The following is a 26,618-nucleotide window of genomic DNA, read 5'->3' as shown; positions in this document are numbered from 1 at the left end:
ACGGCTGCGAACCTTTTTATAGCAGTGGGGCATGTTGACCAGTAGGCTTCATTGTAGGGTTCAAGACTGGGAAGGGGTGAACAGGATGCCCCATGTAAATGCTGGGGGACGAAGGCCTTACTCTGGGGGATCAACCTCAGATCTACTCCTCAGGGAGATCACTGCTTGCTTTTTTTTTTTTTTGAGAGACAAAGTCTTTGCTCTGTCGCCCAGGCTGGAGTACAGAGGCGTGATCTCAGCACACTGCAACCTCTGCCTCCTGGGTTAGAGCGATTCTCCTCTCTCAGCCTCCCGAGTAGCTGGGACTACAGGCGTGCACCACCAAGCCAGGCTAATTTTTGTATTTTTAATAGAGACAGGGTTTCACCACGTTGGCTAGGCTGGTCTCGGACTCCTGACCTCAAGTGATACACCTGCCTTGGCCTCCCAAAGTGGTGGGATTACAGGTGTGAGCCACCACACCTGGCCTGCTTGCTTTTAAGAGGATCTTTTTCTAGGGGTGGGAAACCCAGCAAGCTGATCTAAGTGAAGGACTTAAATCAGTCACCCTCAGTCCACCTTGTCTCCAGTCCAGATGTTAGCACCTGCTGACTGGGACTATACTCTGTGTGCTCTCAGCGCTTCTCCCTCCTCCACTTTCTTTCCAGTTTGCATGCTTTCAGCCTGGCTTCTGTCTGCCCAATTACATCTGTAAAGATGGATGAATTCATCCTGCCCTCCAGGGATCTGCCAAAGTTTTTGGGCCAATGACAGTCTTTCCCCGATATTCTGTGCTTATTTACATATTTATTTATTTATTTATTTGAAACAGAGTCTCACTCTGTCACCCAGGCTGGAGTGTGGTGGCGCGATCTCTGCTCACTGCAACCTCCAACCTCGGGGGTTCAAACGATTCTCCTTCCTCAGCCTCCAGAGTAGCTGGGATTACAGGCGCGTGCCACCATGCCCAGCTAATTTTTGTATTTTTGGTAGAGATGGGGTTTCGCCATGTTGGCCAGGCTGATCTTGAACTCCTGACCTCAAGTGATCTGCCCCCTCTTGGCCTCCCAAAGTGCTGGGATTACAGGCATTAGCCACCGTGACCGGCTATAAATATAATTAAACAAATACAATTTATACTTAAATATATACATCTGTGTTTATGTATTTATTCCATTTTGTTCCCTATATCATGATTGTAATAGAATTTTAGGAGAGAGAAGTGTGTTCGGTTTTCTCAGTTGAAACACTTTTTAGAGTTAGTGGTATATTATAAAGATGTTTGGATGTCATTAAAATTTTAGTAAGCATCATTGATCCACAACATACTCTGATATGAATGTACTTTGCTTATTTATTTCTGTATTTTTACCTGCTTTTTTTGTTTTCATCTTTTTTGTTGTTGTTATTGTTCATTAAAAATACACCGCAATGCCTTTTCTTGATACACAAATCTTTGGCTACGTCTCAGGACAGACTAAAAAAACAATAGAGTTACAGGGTCAAAGGGCCAGAACTATTTTTTTCAGACTTGTGATGCAAAATGGCCAAATTACTTTCTCTGAACTGTTGTTTCAATTGCTGTGAAGTATCAGTCCCATTGCATTCTCACCAGTATGTTAAAAACAATTTGAAAAAGGGCTAGGCATGGTGGCTCATGCCTGTAATCCCAGCACTTTGGGAGGACGAAGTGGGCGGATCATGAGGTCAGGAGTTCGAGACCAGCCTGGCCAACATGGTGAAACCCTATCTCTGCTAAAAATACAAAAAATTAGCTGGGTATGGTGGCGTGCGCCTGTAATCTCAGTTACTTCAGAGGCTGAGGTAGGAGAATGCTTAAACCCGGGAGGTGGAGATTGCAGTGAGCCGAGATCGTGCCACTGCACTCCAGCCTGGGTGACAGAGCAAGACTCTGTCTCAGAAAAAAACAACCAACAAAAAAAAAACAAAACAAAAACTAGAAACAAAAACCCTCCCCCATTGAAAAAGCAGATAACGGTCAGGCATGGTGGCTCAGGCCTGTAATTCTAGCACTTCGGGAAGTTGAGGCTGGAGGATCCCTTGAACCCAGGAGTTTGAAACCAGTCTGGGCAACACAGCAAGACCTCAGTCTCTCTCTCTCTTTTTTTTAAAAAAAAAAAAAAAAAACAGATAAGAGCATCTCTTAAAAAATTGTATTTGTTTGGTTGCTTGTGAGATCAACTATTGTTTTTGCATACTTTATTAGTTCTTTGTCTTTCCAGTTTTGTGAATTGTCTATCATATAGTCTTTGCGTTCCTTGTTTGCCTGTTACCTTTATTTATGCTGTTTATAATGTTTAGAAGTTTATATTTTTGTACTGGCAAGGCTATTCATCTTTTCCTTTGTAATTTCTTTTGTTTTACTTAAACTCTGCATGTCTCTTAACTATGAAAGATGAGTTAAATATTTACATGTATTTCACTCTAGGCTTCTCATTTTTATTTTTTAGTTTTCTCCTCTTAAATAGTCTCTTATTTTGTTCATGCCTTACTGCATTAAGTAGAATTTCTAGGATAGTGTTATTTAATAGTGGACATAAGGGGCTTCTTGTCTTTTTCCTTGTTTCATGGTAATGTCTCTGCCTGATTTTCAAAGGGGAGGGCATGTAAGGTGTTTTTTTGGAGTATAAGAATAAAAGGAGGAAATTATACTTTACTGATTATCTACAGTAGAGAATGACACTGCCGCCTTCAGTTGCCCATATGCCGTCTGGTCTGGTGTGAAGTGTTTAGGAAAAGGAGAGCATCTCACACTGGGAGGTATTGTGGTACTTTCCAGTGACTTGTGACGCAAGTGCCTGGTTAGGGGGATTGTATTAGTCCATTTTCAAGCTGCTGATAAAGACATACCCGAGACTGGACAATTTACAGAACAAAGAGGTTTAATTGGACTTAGAGTTCTACATGGCTGGGGAGGCCTCACAATCATGGAGGAAAGCAAGGAGGAGCAAGTCACGTCTTATGTGGATGGCGGCAGGCAAAAAGAGAGTTTGTGCAGGGAAACTCCGCACACCCCACCCCCTTTTTTTTTTTTAAACCATCAGATCTCTTGAGACTCATTCACTCACAAGAACAGTGCAGGAAAGACCCGCCCCCATAATTCAATCACCCCCACCAGGCCCCTCCCACAACATGTGAGAATTCAGGATGAGATTTGGCTTGGGATGCAGCCAAACCATATCAGGGATTTACAAATTATATTAATTTGCTTCAACTAGACTAATAGATAATGGGCAAGAGGCTTTACAAAACGTCTACCAAGAAGCCTCAGCTTTTGATCATGCTGATCTAACAGGCCCAAGTAAACCCCAAGACAGTGATCAAGCTGACATTTCCTTTGCTCCCAAAAGGAGCCCTTCATTAGTTACTCTATGAGTTAGAACATTGAGGAGTTCATCAGATTGGACAGAAGTTGGCCAAAATGATTAACAAACTTCCAAAAGACAATTTAAAATGTAGATCTCTGTGGACTCTCACTGGCCTACATCTTTGAAATGAGATGGAAGATGGCTGCAGGTGGCTTTTGTGCCACAACAAAGCAGGTGTCTTATTTCGGGGCAAAGTTCTTAAATGAATTGTCAAACACAAATAAGAGTTGCACGCTTTCTGTCATAAACAGTCAAATGATCCACATTTTCTGGTCTTTTCTGAGATGGTGGGATGTTGTTGGCCATACACAGGTAAAGATGACATTTTAACAAAGATTGAGGAAATCACCGCTTCTCAAAGGAACCTTATGCTGTGGAAAGAACATTTTTGAAAATAGATGTTTTTGGAAATGTTTCAACTATTATGTGATTTTGTAGCTAAAAAAAAAAAAAAAGATGGTGAGTGCACTATCTACAAACTCTACTCTGTAAAGTTCAAAAATCTGGAAACAGAACTTTGTCAGCTGTGTGAGAAACTTCCAAATGAAGAGATCAAGGGAGTTTCAGACTCATTTGTTAAAAATATGAAAATGCAACTGCTTTCAGTTTGCAAAATCATCTGTTGACGTTAGGGAAGATGAAACTTCACCAGCCAAATGTCAGCAAAAACCTTGGCATGCTTGTCAGATGGAATTGAAGAATGAATATTATGACTTCGTAAATACTGCCAATGACATTTTTCTTCCATTTGGATCTGTGTCTCTTACGGAGGTGTATTTTTGGTTATGGCAGACATGAAAATAAAGTCTGGAAATAAACTCAACCCAAAACCAGATCTTCAAATTACTGTATAACAAAGTGTTATGTCAAGGTTTTCAATAAGTGTGAATAATATTAAATCATCTTGTTTTCACTAAAATCCAATTTCTATGTCTTGAGAGCAAAGTTATTTAACCAGTGTTTTAAAATTTATTAGTCTGGAGTTGCATGTAGAATTCCCATGTTTCAGGATGTTATCCATTTATGCTTTCTATATTTGTTTTAATAAACCTGTCAGATTTGTTGTTTACTGCTTTTGTTTTGGAGAACTAGCTTTTTCAAATTATCTGTTTTCTGATTCACTGCTTTCATTATTTCCTTTTTTTTCTATTTTCTTTATTTTGTTGTTATTTTTTAACTAAGAAGTTAGCATTGAGGACTTAGGTTTTTTTCCTCTTTAAGATAAAGAGAACATTTAAATAACAAAACTTTTTTTCTGAATGCTCCTTTGCTAAACTCTGTGATTTTAAAAAATAAGTATTGTTTTTGTTATTTTTAAAAATAAGTATTGTTTCCATTTTCATTACTTTAAGGATAGCCTGTAATTAAAACTTTAATTTAAACATTGACCTGGGAAATATTTAGGAGAATATAATAAAATTTTCAATTTTGGCTTCTATTTTATTTTAAAAAAATTTTATTTCCATAGGTTTTTAGGGAAGAGGTGGTGTTTGGTTACATAAATTCTTTAGTGGTGATTTGTGAGATTTGGGTGCACCCATCACCTGTGCAGTATACACTTAAAGTATTGACTTTCATTATTGTCTCTACTTAAATTCAACTGTGGTAGACCAACTTTTAAAATACCTATGCTGAAGTTTGCTCTGTGGTCTTATATTTGATAATTTGACGGATCTCTGGGGGACACACACAGTCAGAAACGCACACATTAAATTAGCCTTCATAGCCTAATACCCACTTTTCTTCATATCCTTTTTGTTTTTATTTTTTGTCCAGGTAATTTATCAGAGGCTTAGAGGGTGTCTTTAAAGACTTCAACCATTTTTAAAAATCTGTATTTATTTATTTATTTATTTATTACTTTTTTAGAGACAGTCTTGCTTTGTCGTCCCAGCTGGAGTGCAGTGGCAACATTATGCTCACTGCAGCCTTGACTTCTTGGGCTCAAACGATCCTCCCACCTCAGTCTTCCAAGTAGCTGACACTACAGGTGCGCACCACCATGCCAGGCTATTTCTAAATTTTTCATAGAGATGAGGTTTCGCTGTGTTGCCCAGGCTGGTCTCGAACTCCTGGCCTCAAGTTATCCTCCTGTCTCAACCTCCCAAAGTGTGGGGATTATGAATGTGAGCCACTGTGCCCAGCCAGTTTTTCTTTATATTTAAATTATTTTTACTTTACAGTGCTATGATATGGTACATAGAAGTTTATGATTAATATGCTATCATTTTAAATTTTACCTTCAAACATAAAATGACCTTCATCATCTTTCATTTGGACTTCACTGTACTTCAGTGTTTTTTAGTTTGAATTGTTTGAAGTGAGAATTTTATTTTCTATTACATTTGACTTAAAATATTTCTTCATGATTTACTTCATAAACTTCTCTACTTATTTTAATTGAAGTGACCCATTCAAGGCGGCAGGAGGTGGAGATAGTGTTGTTTTTGTGGCTGCTTCTGGAGGAATCTTCAGAAGCCATTATTCTGAAGGAAACTGAATCTCATTTTGTTTTTTTGTGGGTATGCTCTGTCACCCAGGCTGGAGTGCAGTGGTGTGGTCTTGGCTCACTGCAGCCTCTGCCTCCCAGGTTCAAGTGATCCTCCTGCCTCAGCCTCCCGAGTAGCTGGGATTACAGGTGCGCACCATGATGCCTGGCTAATTTTTGTATTTTTAAGGAGAGGTGGGGTTTCGCCATGTTGGCCAGGCTGGTCTCAAACTCCTGATCTCGAGTGATCTGCCTGCCTTGGCCTCCCAAAGTGTTGGGATTACAGGTGTGAGCCACCGCGCCTGGCCGGTAACCTGTATTTTCTACCTGAATGCTCAGAGCATTCTTCCTTATCCTTGAAGTTCAAAAATGTCACCTGGAGATCTACCTCTGTCAGTGTCCTAAGCTAACATGGGTGCTTTTTCTGCTTTCAACATAGAAATGCAGAATAAAATAGAAAAAGAATATTAAACGTGTCGCTCGGCTGGTCATCTGCCTGCTTTCTTACGGATTTATCTGCCTTTTTCTCCTGCTACCCTGCATGGTAGGGCTTGATGTTTGCAAACTACATTTCCAGATTCCCTGGCAATAGGCTGCTGACTGATTTGGCCAAAAGGAGACACCAGCAGGAAATGAAAAGGCGGGAAAAAGAGAGAGGCTGGGGTATTTTTCCCCATCTCGATCTGCTTTTGATAATTGTCTCCAGCAGTGGCTGTCTCTTTTTAGTGGTTCTTGCTTTGAATCTTGGCAGAGCAAAGCCTTTCCATCTCTCCTTTTAGTTCCTATTGGGCAGCCCCTGCCACGGTGCTAGATCCTTTTGGGAAACTCAACTTTGAGGTTCTGATAGTACCACCCTCTCCCTACATCCTTCCAGACTAGGGGTGGGAATATGTTGCTGCCATCTCTAATCTCTGCTAAGTATCTCTGTTTGGCTTTTCCACCCTTCCAACAACTTAGCAGATAGCTGTTTTAAATCCTTCTGTTGAACTGCCTGATGTAGGCTCTGTTTTCCTGGCTAAGCTCTGATGAATAAAATCAGTTAGTTAGAAAGAAAGGAAGGAAGGGGAAACTCAGAGCCCAGGGAGATAAGCATAGGAGTGGGCGCTACTGAACAACAGGAACCTCCCTGCCTCCCAGAAAGCTCTGATGATGGGGTTTTAATGTTCATGCAGAGACAAAAGATGTCTTGGACTGGCACATGGAGGAAATAGGAAACGAGACTTCGGTTTCCCAGCCCCCTGGAATTCATGGACTAAATGTTTGTGTTTCTCCAAAAGTCATATGTTGAAATTCTTTTTTCTTTTTTTTGAGACGGAGTATTGCTCTGTCACCCAGGCTGGAGTGCAGTGGCGCGATCTTGGCTCACTGTAACCTCCACCTCCCAGGTTCAAGTGATTCTCCTGCCTCAGCCTCCCAAGTAGCTGGGATTACAGGCATGCGCCACCATGCCTGGCTAATTTTTGTATTTTTAGTGGAGACAGGATTTCACCATGTTGGCCAGCCTGGTCTCAAATTCCTGATCTCCAGTGATCCACCTGCCTTGACCTCCCAAAGTGCTGGGATTACAGGTATGAGCCACTGCACCTGACTATATGTTGAAATTCTTATTGCCAGTGTGATCGTATTAGCAGATACGGCCTTTGAGAGGTGATTAGGTCATGATATAGTGACCCAATCACCTCTCAAAGGCCCTATCTGCTAATGAGTGGGAGGTGGAGGCCTCATTCACTAATGAGGTGGAATCCTAATGAATGTCTCCTTATAAGGGGACAGAGAGACCAGAGCTCTCTCTGCTGTCCACCTCATGGGGACACAATGAGAAGAGGGCCACCTGTAGACCAGGAAGAGGGTCTTCATCAAGAATTTGATCAAGCTGGCACCCTGATTTTGGCTTTCCAGGCTTGAGAACCATGAGAAATAAATGTTTGTTGTTTAAGCCACATATTCTGTTATATTAGGTTGGTGCAAGAGTAATTGCGGTTTTTGCCACTAAAAGTAATGGTTGGTGCAAGAGTATTGGCGATAACTGCAATTACTCTTGCACAACCTAGTAGCAACTTACTATTCATGGACTAAATGTTTGTGTTTCCCCAAAAGTCATATGTTGAAATTCTTTTTTTTTTTTTTTTTGAGATGGAGTATTGCTCTGTTGCCCAGGCTGGAGTGCAGTGGCCCTATCTGCTAATACCATCAAATTGGCAATACGAATTTCAACATATGGTCGGGCTCGGTGGCTCATGTCTGTAATCCCAGCACTTTGGGAGGCCAAGGCAGGTGGATCACTTGAGGTCGGGAGTTCGAGACCAGCCTGGCCAACATGAAGAAATCCTTTCTCTACCAAAAATACAAAAATTAGCCGGGCATGGTGGTGCATGCCTGTCATCCCAGTTACTTGGGAGGCTGAGGCAGGAGAATCACTTGAACCCGGGAGGTGGAGGTTACAGTTTTCACTTACAGGTGGGAGCTAGGCTCAGTCTCCCCACTGGCCCAGCAAAGTAGCAGTGATGCTTATTTCTTCCCAGATCAATGGCTGCAAAAGAGAAAGGCTACAGTGACAAATCAAAACTCTAAGCCAGTGTTCCAGGGGATGTGCAGTCCAAATGTACGCTACCTGCGTAGTACAGGCTTCTAAGTTAAGGAATTAATGGAATGACTGGTTCTCAACTGGTGAGATGCCCTGTGTGATGGACGGGGATCTCTGTGAACTTGGAACTCCAGTGGGAAAAGCGTCACCTGTTGCAAAGGCTGCTGGGGTTCCTCCCCTTAACAAATGACAGGCCATACTGGCAAACAGTTTGTCACTGGGGAAATCAGAGTAGTACAAAAAGAGGATTAGTGCCTTCAGAAATGGAAATTATAAAATGACATTCTGAAGAAAAACATGAAATAAGTCAGAAATGGTTAAAAGGGCTAGGCGCCATGGCTCACATCTGTAATCCCAGCACTTTGGGATGCTAAGGTGGGCAGATCACTTGAGGCAGGAGTTCGAGACCAGCCTGGCCAACATGGTGAAATCCTGTCTCTACTAAAAAGACAAAAATTAGCCAGGCATGGTGGTGCACAACTGTAATCCCAGCTACTTGGGATGCTGAGGCAGGAGAATTGCTTGAACCTGGGAGGCAGAGGTTGCAGTGAGCCCAAATTGCACCACTACACTCCAGCCTGGGTGACAGTGAGACCTCTGTCTCAAAAAAATAAAAAATAAAAAAAATGGTTAAAAGGTGAAAGAAAGTATAGGAATCATAAAGATTGATACTCAGTGAAAAATAAGAGGTGTGTTTATAAAAGAACCAAAGTAAACTTCTGGAAATGGAAAATATAGTCATTTAAATGAAAAATTCATTAGACAGGTTCAACCACAATTCAGTAAAAACTGAAAAGAGAAAGTACAAGTTTGCAAATAATTTGAAGAGATTACTTCTAAGATACACAGAGAGGTAAAAATGTGAACAATTAAAAAGAGTTTAAGGAATATGGACAATACTATGATGTATCAGTGAAGACTTAGTTCAAGAACCAGTAACCGCTCTGGGTATTTTAAGCAGGAGGGGATTTAATATAAGGGATTTGATGCTTGCATAACTGTTCAAGGGTTGAAGGAGTGGATTTTAGGTGGTTATCCAGAATGACTTCCAGAATAACTGAAAGTCAACTCTCCAGGAGAGTCACTACCACTGAGGCTGCCACCGCAGTATGTTGTCCCTGCAACATTCTCTTGACTTCCCAACATTTGGAGAATGGTCCCTTAGAGCTGTGATCTGGGGATTCAGAAGCCATTGCTGCCACCACCATAGCTGCTTTGTCACAGCCAGGAAACTGGAGAGTGAACAATGGAATGTTGCTGCAGGAAAATGTCACGTTTTCATGTCTTCTTTTTTGTAGAAAGTCAAAACATGGCAAGGAAACAGCCAGTGACATGCTGGAGCTAGCTCATAAGCTCATACTGGCTTGTGAGAGCCCACTTTTAAATTTTAAGGGATTTTGTGAGGTGATTATTAAATGCACCCTTTTTTTGTTTTGTTTTGTTTTGTTTTGTTTTTTAAGACAGGGTCTCGTTCTCTGTTACCCAGGCTGGAGTACAGAGGTTTAATCATGGCTCACTGCAGCCTTGAACTTCTGGGCTCAAGCGATCCTCCAACCTCAGCCTCCCAAGTAGCTAGGACTGCAGGCACATACCACTGTGCCCGGCTAATTGTTTTATTTTTTGTAGAAAAGAGGTCTTACTATGTTGCCCAGCTGGTCTTGAACTCCTGGCTCCCACCTTGGCATCCCAAAGTGCAGGGATTACAGGTGTGAGCCACCACACTCAGCCTATGCATTCATTCTTAAAAATGGAATATAAACTTACAATGAAACAAATTAAAAAATCAAGGTAATAAATATTTAAAATTCATCACTTCCTAATCATTTTGCTACATTTTACTATTATTTGTGATTTTGTGGTTAATTTAGTCTATTGTGTCTGTGTGGTGGAGATACTGCATGGTGGTATGCTGGTATACTGCTGCACATCTCTTTCCAAATCCATGTTTAGTGGTACTATGTTGTGAGCTTGGAATTGGCCCTTGTGGGAATATTTACGCCATGAAAATGGAAAATGCTACACATCAAGAGTGTTTCTTTTTGAGACCGAGTGCTATAAACATTTACCAGTATACCACTGCCTTCACCTCATGTCTATATTGCAAATTTTGTGTAAGAGCTTTTGAATATTAGAACTAACTTTCATCCAGAACCTTAGCCAGAAAGTCTGGAAAATAGTTATTGGCTTCCCAGCTTCCTCAGTCAGATGAACTGTGAATAGCTTTTGGGTGAACCAGTCGAGAGAATCCAGCTTGAACAAAGAGGTCCAATGTACATCTAATAAGAGCTTAACAAAAAGAGAATAAAGAGATTTGGAGAGCACCTATATCTGAAAACATAATGACTTACAATTGTCCAGAATGAGTATGAATAGGTGAACAGCAAGTATACCTATAGATTTCTCATCAGCAACAAAACACTTTCTAAGTACTAAGGAAATCATTAATTTATAATTCTCTACTAGGTTAACCTTCATAATTCAAATGAAGTTGAAATAAAGACTTTTTAAGACAAAGACTTAGAAAATTTGCCATTTATAGCCCCTTATTTACATTTACACTTCATTGAAAAAGAAATTGAATCTGGAACAAAAGAGTAGCCTGCAAGAACCAATGATGAGCAGAAAATTGGCAAACTTGTGGAAAAGTTTAGATAAGTATCGGTTGTAAGAAACAATAATTCTGACTAATTTTGGGGGAAAAGGGGTTAAAAATAAGATTGAAATTGAACACTGGACAGTAACATAGAAGGACAAAGCAGTGCAAAAATTATAACCAATCCAGTACATAAAGATGAAAAGCACACTTGTAGCAGAAGAAATTGAATGAGCAAAAGCCATATAAAAAGATGCTTAAGCTAGCAGTGAAGGAAATCCAATTAAAAATGAAACAGTCTGCTAATACCAAGTTTTGGCTTGGCTATCGGGGAAATTGACACACTCCTAGACTAATGGTGGATCTGTAAATTGTCACAATCACTAAGGTGGTTTTCAAATACATCTAAAAATTATCTGATACTCCATTTTTCAAAAGGTGTAGTCTAATTCCTTTCCCCCTAAGTGTTGGCTGTATTCAGTGACACAGTTCTAATGAAAACAATGTGGCAGAAGTGATGGTGTGTGATTTCCAAGACCAAGTCATAAGAGCCCCTGCTCCCATGTCTTTGATCACTTGCTTGGGGTGATCCAGCTCCCATGTCATAAGGACACTTGAGCAGCCCTATGGAGAGACCCAGAAGAAAGTGAGACCTTTTATGAACATCTCTTTCCAAATCCATGTTTAGTGGCATCATGTTGGGAGCCATGTGAGTGCTCCCAACTCACATGAACAAAGAGCTATGTGAGTGCGCCATCTTGGAAATGGATCCTCCAGCCCCGCTCAGGCCTTCTGATGATGGTGGCCCCAGTCAGTGTCTTGACCGCAATCAGAGGAGACTCCTTGAGCCAGAACCACCCAGCTAAGCAGCTCCTGATACTGACCCACAGAACCTGAGATAATAAATATTTATTTTAAGCCACAAAGTTCAGGGGTAATTTGTTACATACCAATAAATAACTATTATATACCAATAAATAACCCAATTACTTTGGAGTGCAATTTCACTAAATCCAATAAAGGTTAAGATTTGCATACTCAACAACCAGGTAATATTTTATCTAGGTATGCAGTTCAGAGAAGTTCCTGCAAATACATATGAAGAGATACACATGGGGGTATTTACTGCAGCACACTTTTCCATCAATTGTGTAATTTATACAATTGGGTATTTATACAATGGAAAAATGTTAAGCAGTTAAAAATTAATTAACTAGACTGAGCGCAGTGGCTCACGCCTGTAATCCCAGCACTTTGGGTGGCCGAGGCTGGTGGATCACAAGGTCAGGAGATCGAGACCATCCTGGCTAACATGGTGAAACCCCATCTCTACTAAAAATACAAAAAATTAGCTGTGCGTCGTGGCGGGCGCCCATAGTCCCAGCTACTCGGGAGGCTGAGGCAGGAGAATGGTGTGAACCCGGGAGGCGGAGCTTGCAGTGAGCCAGGATCGCGCCACTGCACTCCAGCCTGGGTGACAGAGTGAAACTCCATCTCAAAAAAAAAAAAAAAAAAAATTAATTAGGTGTATGTGTATGGATTTAGATAGATCTCAGAAATCCAATATAGAGTGAACCATGCAGGTTGCAAAAGCATATGGATGGTGTAATATCACTTATGTAAATTTAAAGATAGACACAGCAATAATACAATATATTCTATGTAGTTACGTCGAAATGTGGACAAATTTAAAAGCATGGACAGGAAGGATAATAGAGTTGTCACTGTGGAGGGAGGGAAGTGAAAGAATAGGTGGTAAGGGTTTCAGTGTAATGTGTTGTTTCTTTAAAAAAATAAGTGAAGTAGGCAAAATATCATTAAATCTGGGTGGTGGGTACATGGGTGCTTTATGTTATATGCTAAAATTTGTTTCTTTGAAATATTCTTCATTACCTTTAATGCAGATTTTCATTCTGCTACTGTTTTTGGATTTCTCCTTTGTTTGCAAATGCTTACACCTTTTCCATACCGGCCTACTTCTCAGCTTACTGCCTTTTCTTTTTGTCTTGATATCTCTTCTTCTCACTCTGATATTTCTTAATGAATTTGCATTCCTATGTCATAGACACCTTGTTAAAGTTTGTAAAATTGTCTTTTCTTGTATTATATCATTGTTGGCAATAGGCTTTTGCTCTGCTTCTTGAAAGTTCTTCCTTCTCTAATGATGCAGAACTTTTACACAGACCACTACGTTAGTGTTTTTGCTTACTCATTCTTGTCTGATTTGAGATCTGTCCAAACCAAGTGTTTGCCAACTGGCATGCCCCTGCAGGATTTTAACAAGGGAACAAAACTGTTTTATAAGCGCTTAGCCAAATGTCCAGGGTCTAGCTGGCCTTTGTTGAGAGCATCTTTGCTGGAGTAAGATGAGATCTTCTTGTCTCCACCATGTAGCTGTTGGACTGAGAGGAAGAGATATATATTTCTGGGTTATTTGAGGCCTTCTGCAGTTTTTCCTGAATCAGAAGCAATGCATGAAAAATCATAATCCCCATAGGTCGTTACTCCTGGGATCCTTCTCACCAACACCTGTGCCTTGCAGCTAATTTCTCATCTTCATGTGCAGGGTCCATGTCTCAGACCTTCCATTCCTAGCCACCTTGCATACTGGGGGGTTATGATCCATGAGTAGCTAGAGGAAAAAAGTTGTTGCTTCACAGTGGTGGAAGAGACGGTGGGGAGATTTGACCTTGGCTGCTTTAATAAAGCAATTCCAGTCAGAAGGGTGATTGCCTGCTGTTATGGTTGGTCATCCCTAAGTCCCTGAAATAGAAGAGAATTTGGGTAGATAACAATCTCTTCTTATCCCTGTACTATCTGACTCTATTATTCCGTCTCTGACTTCAAGGCTGCACCACTGATTATTCATTCTAATCCTAACTGTACTGATTTTATGAAAGCTTCTTCCATAACCTGGCATTGGTGTTGTTGAAAATATCATTATTTTGGTGTGCTTTCGTGGTTGATTTTACAGGAATTTGGCAAAGGCTGTGTCAGGGCTGGTTAGGCTCTTTAAACTTTAGCATGCAAGATTAATATTGCCCCTTGTATGTCTGGTAGTTGGAGGACACGGATTGCTGTCAAGTCTGCAAGAGATGCCTTGTACTTCTCTAGCACTCTATAGAGAGCTCAGGAATCAATTGAAGTCTTTCAGCTTCTTTCAAAAGTCCATCTAAGACTTTTAAGAAACCTTTAAGCTCTTTGAAAAAGTTTCAGGGACAAGTTAAGATGCAATTCTCCAAATGTTTTTCTTGCTCTCTCTGTGGTTCATTACCACAAATCTATACAACATAAATTAAATTCTTTAGAGCTATGCTCCTCAAACTATTTGTGAGGAAGGACCAGTTTTAATTTTTTTTTAGTTTCAGTCATTTGTAGACTGATACTTTAAAAAAATACAGTAAGAGCCGGGCACTGTGGCTCACGCCTGTAATCCCAGCACTTTGGGAGGCCGAGGCGGGCGGATCACGAGGTCAGGAGATTGAGACCATCCTGGCCAACATGGTGAAACCCCGTCTCTACTAAAAATACAAAAAATTAGCTGGACATGGTGGCAGGCGCCTGTCATCCCAGCTACTTGGGAGGCTGAGGCAGGAGAATGGCGTGAACCCGGGAGGCGGAGCTTGCAGTGGCCGAGATCGCGCCACTGCACTCCAGCCTGGGCGGCAGAGCAAGACTCCCGTCTCAAAAAATACCAAATAAAACAAAACAAAACAAAAACCAGTAAGAAAGAATTACCAGAAAAAATAAAATAAAAGAAGCAAAAATATACAAAAATCAAGTCCACTGGTCATGTGCTTAGAATAGAAGTTGGGGCAATGCTCTAAATTGTTATTTCAGTGCTTTCTCTCAATTCTTGTACTTACCTCAATGCAGACCAGCAACAAATGCTGTGCAGTTGGCAGTGGTCTGTAGACCACACTTTGAGTAGCACTGCTTTAGAAGCGCTGCAGAACACACAGGGCTTTGCTCAGAATGATAATACTACCCTACTGCAATGTGCCTGGGTCCTTCGTACTGTAGAGGAAAAAAAAGGAAGGTACATTAATGTGGGTTCTCCAAAGAAACAGAATCTATCTATCTATCTATCTTATCTATCCATCCATCCATCATCTATCATATATCTCTATTTTTCTATCTATATGTATGTATCTATCTAATCTTTATCTATCTGTATAACTTTAAAGAGATTTATCATAAGAATTAGCTCATGCAGTTACAGACTCTGAAAATTCCACAGTCTGCTGTCAGCAAGCTGAGGACCCAAGAGAGCTGACGGTATAGTTCCAGTCTGGTTTGAAGACCTGAGAATCAGATAGTGAAAAGCTCCAGTCCAAGTCTGAGTTCAATGGCAGAATAAGACTGATGTCCCAGCTTGAAGACAGTTTGAAGAGCAAATTCTTTCTTAGTGTGTTCATTCCATGTAGGCCTATTCATTCTATTCACTGTTGGATGAGACCCACCCACACTGGGGAGGAGAATCTGCTTTACTCAGGCTACCAATTCAAAAGTTATCTTAATCCAGCAACACCTTCACAGACACATCCAGAATAATGTTCAACCAAATATCTGGGCAACCCATGGCCCAGTCAAGTTGACACATAAAATTGACCATCACAAAAGGGCATCATTTCAAGTTAATGTGAATGAGGCTCTTTAGTTTATTTATTTAATTAATTTTTTTAGAGACAAGGTCTCCCTCTGTTGCTCAGGCTAGAGGGCAGTGGCAAGATCACAGTTCACTGCAGCCTCAAACTCCTGGGCTCAAGTGATTTTCCTACCTCAGCCTCCTGAGTAGCAGGGACTACAGGCATGCACCACCATGCCCGACTAATTTTTAAAATTTTTCTCTAGAGACACAGTCTCACCATGTTGCCCAGACTGGTCTTGAACTCCTAGCCTCAAGTGATCTTCCAGCATCAGCCTCCCAAAATGCTGAGATTACAGGTGTTAGGCACCATACGTGGCCTCTTCAGTATATTACTCTGTCAAGAAATGTACCAGTTCCTTGACCCCATTAACAGGAACCATCCCTTTTGGTTTTAACCCACAAGATCTTTTATTTGATATGACAATTTAGCCAGCCTCCCTGGCACCCAGGAAATGGACTCTTCTTTGGCTCTGGCACGTTCCATTCAAGTAGCCCCTTCTGCATGCCGACACCATTCAGCACTGGAACCCACTGGTGCTTTGCCGCTCACACCTGATCCCTCAGCACGGTGTTTTACATGCCAGCCTCTCCCTGAAGCTTGCCCTTTGTCAGGTCTCACTGACCCTCCTTTGTAATCCAGCATGTAATCCAGGCATCAATCTAATTCATCCATGACTTCTTGTTGCCCCTGCATCCTGCTTCATATAATCCTTAGCAAATAATTACTGGTGTTACTCACTGAGCAGATGCCTGGTGCTAAGTACAGTGCTTTCCATGTCTTATCTTTTTAGAGTCAAGAGTCTTGCTCTGTCACTCAGCCTGGAATACAGTGGTGTGATCATAGCTCTCTGAAGTCTCAAATTACTGTGCTCAAATGATCCTCTCACTTCAGCCTCCGGAGTAGCTATGACTACATGTGTGTGCCACCATGCCCAGCTAGTTAAATTTTTTTTTTTTGGTCTGTGCGAAGAGACAGGGTCTTGCTCTGTTGCCCAGGCTGGTCTGGAAATCCTGACGTCAAGTGATCCTCCCGCCTTGGCCTCCCAAAGTGCTGGGATTACAGATGTGAGCCACCATGCCTGGTCGTTTATCTTATTTAATATTTACAACAGTACTATTCTTTTCAGTATGTATTAAAACCCTAATTTTACAGAAGAGGAGACAGGCTTACAGAGGTCAAGCAACTTATTTACCTGGCTAATAAGGGCAGAGTTAGGATTCAAATCTAACAGTTTTTGACTAGAAAGTGCTGATTCTTTTTTTTTTTTTTTTTTTGAGATGGAGTCTCCCTCTATCACCCAGGCTGGAGTGCAGTGGCACCATCGTGGCTCATTGCAATCTCCACTCCTGGGTTCAAGTGATCCTCGTGCCTCAGCCTTCCAAGTAGAGCTGGGATTACAGATGCACACCACCACGCTGGCTAATATTTGTATTTTTAGTAGAGACGGGGTTTCACCATGTTGTCCAGGCTGGTCTCCAACTCCTGACCTTGGGTGATCTGCCTGCCTTAACCTCCCGAAGTGCTGGGTTTACAGGCATGAGCCACCGCACCCAGCCAATTCTTAACCATGAAACCACTCTGCCTTAGTTTCTACTGCTGTAACAAATGCCTTAGACTAGCTAATTTATAAACAACAGACATTCATTGCCTACAGTTCTATGGGTTGGGAAGTCCAAGATCGAGACACCTATAGATTTTGTGTCTGGTGAGGGCTGCTCTCTGCTTCCAAGACGCTGCCTTGTTGCTGCATTTTCACATGGTGGAAGGCAGAAAGACAAAAGGGCCTTGCTAGTTCCTTCCAGCCCTTTTGTAAGGGTATTAATCCCATCAGTGAGAGAGGAGCCCTCATGGACCTAATCAGCTTCTAAAGGCTCCATCTCTTAATACTATCACATTACAGTCTTAGATTCCAGTGTATGAATTATTGGGGGACACATTCATTCAGACCATATCACTGGCTTACATAAAATACAGAAAGATTGTTTTCATGACAGTCGCTTAAATATTTCACAGTGAGTGAAACTGCTGTTGAAAATATTTATTTATTTTTGTTTGTTGCCCTCTATAGAAGGATCCATCTTCAAGTTTTAGTTTCAGGACAAGGTTTATCTTTGCTTGAACTTGTATATTTCTCTTCCCTTAGCCAAGGAGAGAATCTTAAAGCTTGGGTTTCCCTAGGCAGCTTGGAGTGAAATTTAGTCCTTAATTGCAGCAGCTGTTTTTAGCTTACTTAGGATAATGTTCTTCCCTTTCTTGAACATGACTTTATATATCTATATGGATTGTTCCATTGCACATGGTTTCTTCCCCACTAGACTTTGAGCTTTTTGAATGCAGAGACTAAATGAACTGAATGTGTACCTAATTTTGTAAGCTGCCTTTTTTTTCAGAAGCAAATTATGTTGGTATATCAAGTGGGATTCAGTTGTGACCAGTTTTCTCTGCAAAGTACTCAACATTTATTCTGTGGCTGAACTGGGGCGTGGGTTGGAGATGCTTGCTTGAGTATAACATCCTTATTATGACTGTAAAAATTTGTGTAGTGAATCCAAAGCTGCAGACAACCAGGTAAAAGGTGACAATAGGAAGATATTTATAAAATGCTGAGAAACCAGAGTGATGCATGGTGGAATGGAAGGAATGCTTTTTGTACCGACCTTAGTGGGTCTTGTTCCAAGAAGCAAATTAGATAAGAACAGAGCAGGTGTCTTTCCATGCTTGTGAAGACTTAAACATTGGTTAAGATAGCAGCTGGTGAGGCTCATCTAGTGAGGCTTAGCTAACAAATTAGATAATATCAGAGCAGGTGTCTTCCCATGTTTATGAAGATTTAAACATGTTAAGATAACAGCTGGTGAGGCTCACTGCGTGTGGGACTGGTGCTGAGGGTGAAGTTGAAATCACATAAGAAGCGTTAGCCAGGGTTGACATCTCATTTTCTGGACCATGGATGTCTGAGTCTGTTTTGTGCTGCTATAACAGAATACCTGAGACTATGTTGTTTACAAAGAGCCAAGATTTGTTTCTTACAGCTCTGCAGGCTGGGAAGTCCAAGGGCAGGGGTCCTACATCTTTCAGGGGCCTTCTTGCTGTGTCTTCCTGTAGCAGAAGAGGAAGAGAGCATGAGTGTTAGAGAATGAAAGAGACAGAGAAGGGAAGGGGGCTGAATTCATCTTTTTTTTTTTTTTAGTCGCTCTTGTTGCCCAGGCTGGAGAGCAATGGCACGGTTTCAGCTCAGTGCAACCTCTGCCTCCCGGGTTCAAGCAATTCTTCTGTCTCAGTATCCCGAGTAGCTGGGATTACAGGTGTGCGCTACCATGCCCAGCTAATTTTTTGTATTTTTAGTAGAGATGGGGTTTCACCATGTTGGCCAGGCTGGTCTCGAACTCCTGACCTCAGGTGATCCACCTGCCTAGGTCTCCCAAAGTGCTGGGATTACAGGAGTGAGCCACCGCACCCAACTGAACTCATCCTTTTATCAGGAACTCACTCTTGTGATAGGTGCAACCTACACATGCAATAACAGCATGAATTCTGTCCTCATGACCTAATCACCTCTTAAAGGTCCCACCTCTCAACACTGTTGCATTGGGGATTAAGTTTCTGACACACAAAATTTTGGGGAGATGTTCACATTATGGCAGTGGGTATCAGTCCGTACTCAAATGACCATGACACACAGTCCCAAGAAATCAGGATTGGCCTTAAAGAAAAGATAGAGTAGTCCTAATTCACACATGCGATTCTCCCTTTTAAAGCTTTTTGGTCTGAAAATTAACTTGGAGAAAAAAGGAGGTGGTCATTGAAGTGTTCTTCTAGAGAAAGATTCTTGTATTCTGTTTAAATATAAGGATAGATTTGGAAACATCTCACTTGTAACTAGCTGAAGATGTACCTCTTATAATTGGCAAATGCATATACCCTTTGTAATCAGCATCCCGCCATTTGCAATTGTCCTGTGGATGTACATGCTGTTAGCTATGGAAAGAGTTAAGGGCGAGGGGATGGGTTGCAAGCTGACAGTTGGCTCTTGCCTCAGCCATGTGTCTGTTTTACTTTTTGGGGCCCCAAGCATTTGGGAGAGTTGTCCCAGTTGTTGTGATGAGTGAAAAGCACCTTTGATAGAAATAGAGAAACCAGGAAGTGTAGCCTACTTTGCAGGAAGATAATTAATTCATTTTTAGACATTTTGAGTTTGAAATGAGGGTTTGACATCCAGGTGGAAATGTCTGGCACTTAGCTGGGGCTGCTTAATGGAAATAGCATATAGGATGCTGGAGTTCTAGAACAACTTCTGTCACTAACTGGCTTTGTGCTCCTGGTTAAACCTTTTAATTTTCAGGGGTTTCACAGGTTGAATGCTGCCCAGTTCACCTTCCAGAAGCTCTGATACAAAGATGTTCTTTACCCACTCCTTGTGATTGACTCCCTGTGCTTCCTGCCTGTTGGCCCTAATTCTGCTCAGAGGTTTATCCATCCTCTTAGTCCCCTTTGCTAGATGGGGAAGCAGAATGTGAAGTGTTTGGCGTCTTGTTCAAAGTCATGGAGAACCTCATTAGGCAAGTTGGGCCAGGAGCTATGCTCTTTCTGCTTTGGAGAAGATAATCTTCCCATCTGCCTTTCCTCTTTCTTGTCTTTGCTCATTCTTCCATTCTCTTCCATTGTCTTTGCTGTCCTTTTATCTCACATATCTTTTTCCATAGCCTGGAGCCTCTAGTCAGCCTTGCATTAGTGGAAACTTCTAAGCCCCACTGATGATCATCTGGGTTCAGGAGCTTTTTTCTGTTGGTCTAGAAGGATGCTTTAACTTTGTGTGAGAGTGCTGGAAGTAGCTTCATTGTGGGACACCTGAAGGTGTCACTCCTGTTTCCAGCAGGGCAGGTGTGATTAGCATTTCAGAATGTGTGTGCTCACACACCACTCATGTAAGCAGCATCTGCATCTCAACCAGGTTTGGCAGCTGCTTCTTGAGATGCAGAGCATTACATGTACTTACTTAGAGCTTGGGCATTTCCTACCGGTTTTGAGTGCTGTGTGAGTACAACGCCTATATTATCTGGGAGAAATGAGACATTTGGATCTCTGCTTGATCACAGACAAGACATCTAGTCCCTGGGCATCCCAACACTTCTGGGATTCTCAGTCCTTCCTTACAAGCATCAAATGAGAATTTATTGGGCCAAGGAAAGGAGTCAAGGATATTGCCATTTGCATAAAGAGATAGTTTGATGGTGATGTGGTGTGCCATGATTAACAAGGACAACATCGTTCAAATTCATAATTAAATGGGGAAAATGAAGTAAGATGTACAGTGAAGGAATGGGAGGAACCTGAGTTCCTTTGGAAATTGCTCAGGTCATTGGGACCCTGAAAATATCTTGACTTTCCCACTAGAAATATTATTGCTATTTTTAAAATGACACTGGCCATCTGAAAATCAGATGGTCCTTTAAGAAAGGAAAGGAAGAATGAATGATGAAGTCTTTCTTTTCCCCTCCCCTGTTCTCTCTTGGGCAGGGAAAAGATGCCGTTCCACCATGTGACCGCCGGCTTGTTGTACAAGGGGAATTACCTCAACCGATCGCTCTCTGCTGGCAGTGACAGCGAACAGCTGGCTAATATCTCCGTGGAGGAACTCGATGGTAAGGAGCCTACCCTGTTTGGGGGGTTGGTCCCCCTCCCAGGGAGGTGTTTGTGGCTATTGTGAAGCTCAGTTGAAAGCCCTGGACTTTGGCCACTCCTTGGCAGTTGTGGCCAAGTGTAACCATGGCGTGATGGAAAAGAGTTCAGAGACAAAATTTTGCCCAAATGACTTGTGTGTGTGTGTGCGGGGACAGACCTGATAGCCTGAACAATCTATGGTGGATATTTCGGTTTCCTTGGGTATTGACTGGGGGGATAGCCTTCACCTCTCTTAAAATGTGTTTTCTAATTTCCGGAGTCTGTATCACCAATGGAATTGTCTTGTTTCTATGTTGTCACTGACAATGGAGTCCATCTGCAGGGGAGGTTTAAGCCCTGTTAATGGCTGTCTCTTGACTTCTGGCCATGGTGCTTTGAATCCTGCCCAGATCAGAATCATCTGGAAGCTCTGTCTAGGTGACAGTGGATAGCAATTATTTTAATTGCCTCTGTTTCTTTGTAACACAGTACAGCCCTGGGTGCTCAAGGCAGGGATTAGGGATGGACATAAACCTGGGAACATGATGACTAAATTCATCCTAGGACTGTGTCTCATTGTATCTTGGATAGACCAATCCTCTAATTAAAAAAAATTAAAAATAGGAAAAACAAGTTTTTTTTTCCCTCCTGGAATAGAGGATTAGGTTGATTTGGCCTGATGTTTTTACCTAGGTACTACATCGGCTGAGGTCAAATCAGAATCAGTTTTCCCTAGTGTTTTTGAATACTTTGTTGCTTGTAATAATACCATTTTAAAGCACAAAGTTTAAATTTACTTTCTCAAGTAGAGAAGTCAAAATTACCCCAGTTGGCCCACATATTTGCTTTTAAGTGTAATGGTTCAAATCAATGTGCTTTGTATGTGCACATTAGGGAGCCTCATTTCTCCCAGAAGGAAGATGGAGGACATCTGGCTCTGAGACAGTGAAGCCAAACTTGCTTCACAACAGGCAGGAGGTGAGGGAGGTGAAGAGGAGAGGCCGTTGAATAGCTTCTCCTTCTCTCATCCATTTTGCTTGTGTGCTTATTTAAATGCTTGCTTATTTACATGGATGAGCAGGGAGGCAACAGAGGATGTGGCCCTGGTGGGCTGGGTCCAAGGAGAGTCTGGGGGATGTTTGAAGAAGTGGAGTGATGGGGGCAGAGTCAAGATTCCTAGGGATAGTGGCTGCTCACTGTGGTCTGGACAAAGACTGGTGGCCTGAGAGGAGAGCAGGAACCCTTACATCTTCTGGTCTTCAGTTGAGCAAAAGGTGTGCTGGTGCAGGACACAGAAGCAGGAAATTGAGCTCTGACCTCCTCCAAAGTGATCCCATACAGGCGACCACAAATTCAGGCTAAGGCTGCCCTTGGATGGTGTCTTGGTCTGTTCAGGCTGCTGTAACAAAACACCATAGACTAGGTGGCTCATAAAGAACAGAAATTTATTTCTCACAGTTTGGGAGGCTTGGAAGTCTAAGATGAAGGTGCCAGCAGATTTGATGTCTGGGGAGGGCCACTTTCTGATTCATAGATGTCACTTGGGTGGTGTCTTGGTCTGTTCAGGCTGCTTTAACAAAACACCATAGACTAGGTGGCTCATAAAGAACAGAAATTTATTTCCCACAGTTCGAGAGGCTTGGAAGTCTAAGATCAAGGTGCCAGCAGATTTGATGTCTGGGGAGGGCCACTTTCTGATTCATAGATGTCAGTTTCTTGCTGTGTCCTCATATGGTGGAGAGAGTGAATAAGTTCTTTTGGGCCTTGAGTATATAAGGGCATTGTCTTAGTCTGCTTTGTGTTGCTATAACAACATAGTACATTCTGGGTAATTGATACAGAAAAGAAGTATATTTGGCTGATGGTTCTGAAGACTGGGAAGTCCAAGTGCATAGCACTGGTATCTGGTGAGGGCCTTCATGCTGTTTCATCCCATGACAGAAGGTGGAAAGGCGAGAGATGGTAAGAACAAGAGAGCAAGAGAGGACTAAACTCACTTTTATAAAAGTCCACGCTCTCGATAATGAACTCCCCCCGAGATAATGACATTAATCCATTCATGAAGGCAGATCTTTCATAGTCCAATCACTTCTTAACCATCCCACCTCTTAGCACTGTCATAATGCCAATTAAATGTCAATGTGAGGTTTGGAAGGGACATTCAAACCATAGCAGGCACTAATCCCATTCATGAGGGCTGTTCCCTCCTAATCACCTCCTGAAAGACTTCACTTTTTAATGACATCACTTTGGTGATAAGGTTTCTACATATGCATTTTGGGGGGACCCAAACATTCAGCTCATAGCAGGTGTGTTTGGGAGGTAAAGTGAGGCCCAGGCTTTTCCTACCTATGGGAGTCTTCACTGTGAATGGACATTAGGGCAAGTGGTGCATTAATGTGGGGTGGATGTTTGCTTGTGCGTATTTGAGTAGATCCTCCAGGCTCAGTCATCAGCAGGAGGGACTGGGAGTCCCCCATGCGTGCAGGACCCACTGACTGGCCCTGGCTGAGAACTGGGCAACACTATCTTTATGTTTTGGGTAATTCTTTAAGAGGTTAAAAATCACTAACCAAATGGAGTTTGGAATCATCTGTGGCTTTCCATATTCTCCGCCCTTCCTCCTTCCCAACTTTGCCATGAATGATCAGGAGATGATTTCTCTGTGACTTCTCAGAGCAGTGGCTTTTTTCACTGTTAAATTCAAGCTCTGCCAAGGCAACTGTTCAGGGCCACTGTGGGGGTGCATGGCTTTTCAAGAGGGCTGCTGGCTGGATTTCAACCCTCCTCTCCCTGCTTGGGTGCCCTGCTGAAATGCCCTCCACTTTCTTGGACAAACAGAAAAGCATATAAACTTGGTATTTTAATCAGGCAAGGGCAGCTTGAGAAGGACTGAAATGCACTTTTTCAGTATGTAGATTAGCGGGAGTAATTCTAAGAGCCCTCCAAGCCCAGGCTGGCAGCCTGAGCATTGGCAGCCTTGGGGTAGTTTATTGAGTGAAGGTGGGGGCTTTATAAAGGCCCGAGATTGGCTGGTGAAGATGCTGTGTTTGTCCTTCAGGAGGGTAATCCAGGCTCTCAGCCTGGGGAAGGGCCATTTATTTTCTGACGGAAGATTCGTTCTACTTATTTATTTAGTTTTTGCCAAGGTGAACACTGAGTTATGACTGCTCCTGGTTTATTACAAGCATCTCGGGGCTCCGGGCAGGACAGTGCAGATGTGTTCTGAGTTTAGAGCAGGCACGCAGGGTCTGGAAACCAACTGGCTTGAATCAATTCAGATGACTATGGATTGGTCTTGGGGAAGCCAGTTTCCAGGGCATAGTTTGCTGCTTGTTCTCTTGGGCCGCTGCATGGCAAGGTGACCCTAAAGTTCTGCTGGTTGGGGGCACTCATTTACCCTCAGAGGACAGGTGGTGCTGCAATGGGAGTTGATGTGTTGGAAACTGATGGACATTGCAGCATCCTTTGTGGTCTGGCTGCCTTGAGCATAGGCATTAGTTGGGTGCTATTCTTATCTGCTGTCTAGCTCCCCACCCTGTAGCCACTGCAGCCTTCTGCTTGTGAATGGCTACAGGTTTCCCCACCTGTTCGTGTTTATCACCAATGTTGGAAAATCCCTTTCCTCCAGTGTAAGGGCCAAAGGTGCGCACTTCATGAATGGTTATCCTCTGAAAACAGGCATGAAAAGGACCACTTGCCATGCAGGTCATTTTCAGCTGCAACTCCCTTCTGGGAAGTCCCTATTTCTTCTCTTTACACAAAGCTCAGGAGGGAAACATGCAAAGCTGCATCAAAATGATGAGATTAAAGTTGAGAATCACCCAGCCAAACTCAGTGAAGGTGGATTGATGGAGACAGTCATTCATTCATCCATCCATCCATTTTTATTCATTCATTAAACGGATGTTTACTAGGTGGAGGAGGAAATGCCTTCTAGGTAGTAGAGGAAAATCAAATAAGCATAATATTCATTGCCTCTTTCCAAGGAGCTTACATCTATCCAGGAAGTTTATGCATATACCAGATTTATTAGCAATATCTTATACTTTTAGAGTGCGTTATATGGAATTCTATTATATATATGCAGTATGATTGTTGAAGAATAGTTTTCTTAATGCTACTTATTGAATAATCTCGTGATGCTATCTTTTTTTTTTTTTTTTTTAAGACAGTCTCACTCTGTCACCCAGGCTGGAGTGCAGTGGTGCGATCTTTGCTCACTGCAACCTCCACCTCCCAGGTTCAAGCTGTTCTCCTGCCTCAGCCTCCCAAGTAGCTGGGATTACAGGCACGTGCTGCTACGCCTGACTAATTTTTGTGTTTTTAGTAGAGACAGGGTTTCACCATGTTGGCCAGGCTGGTATTGAACTCCTGACCTCAAGTGATCTGCCCGCCTTGGCCTCCCAAAGTGCTGGAATTACAGTCGTGAGCCCCAGTGCTTGGCCTTGTAATGCTATCTTAATCTTAAACTAAATTCACCTCCATCTGAAGTTTATCTATTTTCTTTAATATATAATGTTCTATTGTATATAAATATATCTTAATTTATTTTCCTGTTTTATTCTCAATGGATATTTGGGTTGTTTCTAGTTTGAAGCTATTAGGAAATAGCTATTAGCTATTTTCCAGTTTGTGAAAATCTCTTCTGTTTCTGGTCATAAATTATTTATATATATATATTCATAATAAAAGTCTTTTTCTCCAAGTCTTCCAGATGATGGTACCTTTCTTTTGCATGACGTTTTTTTTTGTATAATTTATATTGCTTTTTTCTATTATGCTTTGTAACTCAACATTATGAAGTTTTTTTGTAGGCTCAGTATTTGTCAGTAAACAACGTTTGTAAAGAATCTAGCTTTGGGCAGGAACAGTGGCTCATGCCTGTAATCCCAGCACTTTGGGAGGCTGAGGCAGGAAGATCACTTGAGCCCAGGAGTTGGAGACCAGCCTGGGCAACATAGGGAGACCCTGTCTCTACAAAAAGTTAGCTGGACATGGTGGTGCATGCCTGTAGTCCCCGCCACTTGGGAGGCTGAGGTGGCAGGATCGCCTGAGCCCAGGAGTTTGAGTCTACTGTGAGCTGTGATTGTACCACTGCACTTGCACTTGAGCCTTGGTGACAAAGAAAGACTCTGCCTCTCAGGAAAAAAGAAAAAAAAAGAAAAAAAAGTATCTTGGCTTCTTCACTTTATCCCAAACCTGAGATAATATTCCCCCCACCTCCCATTATTATTTTTTTTTTGAGACGGAGTCTCTCTCTGTTGCCCAG

General features: G+C 42.1%; 1 protein-coding gene across 6 annotated transcripts in view; it reads left to right on the top strand.

The window, feature by feature from the left end:
• CALN1 (calneuron 1) overlaps nt 1-26,618 on the top strand; it is a 668,056-nt gene that overhangs the window by 146,748 nt on the left and 494,690 nt on the right. For all 6 annotated transcript variants that reach the window (XM_054495063.2, XM_054495061.2, XM_054495064.2 and 3 more), the window contains exon 2: nt 21,203-21,327. In XM_054495063.2, the coding sequence (XP_054351038.1) occupies nt 21,210-21,327 (118 nt within the window). In that variant the 5' untranslated portion in view covers nt 21,203-21,209. The remainder of the gene's footprint in view (nt 1-21,202; nt 21,328-26,618) is intronic.

This window comes from Pongo pygmaeus, chromosome 6 (genome assembly GCF_028885625.2).
Source record: "Pongo pygmaeus isolate AG05252 chromosome 6, NHGRI_mPonPyg2-v2.0_pri, whole genome shotgun sequence".
In the NCBI taxonomy this organism is placed as follows: domain Eukaryota; kingdom Metazoa; phylum Chordata; class Mammalia; order Primates; family Hominidae; genus Pongo; species Pongo pygmaeus.
This window is presented reverse-complemented; position numbering and strand designations above follow the sequence as displayed.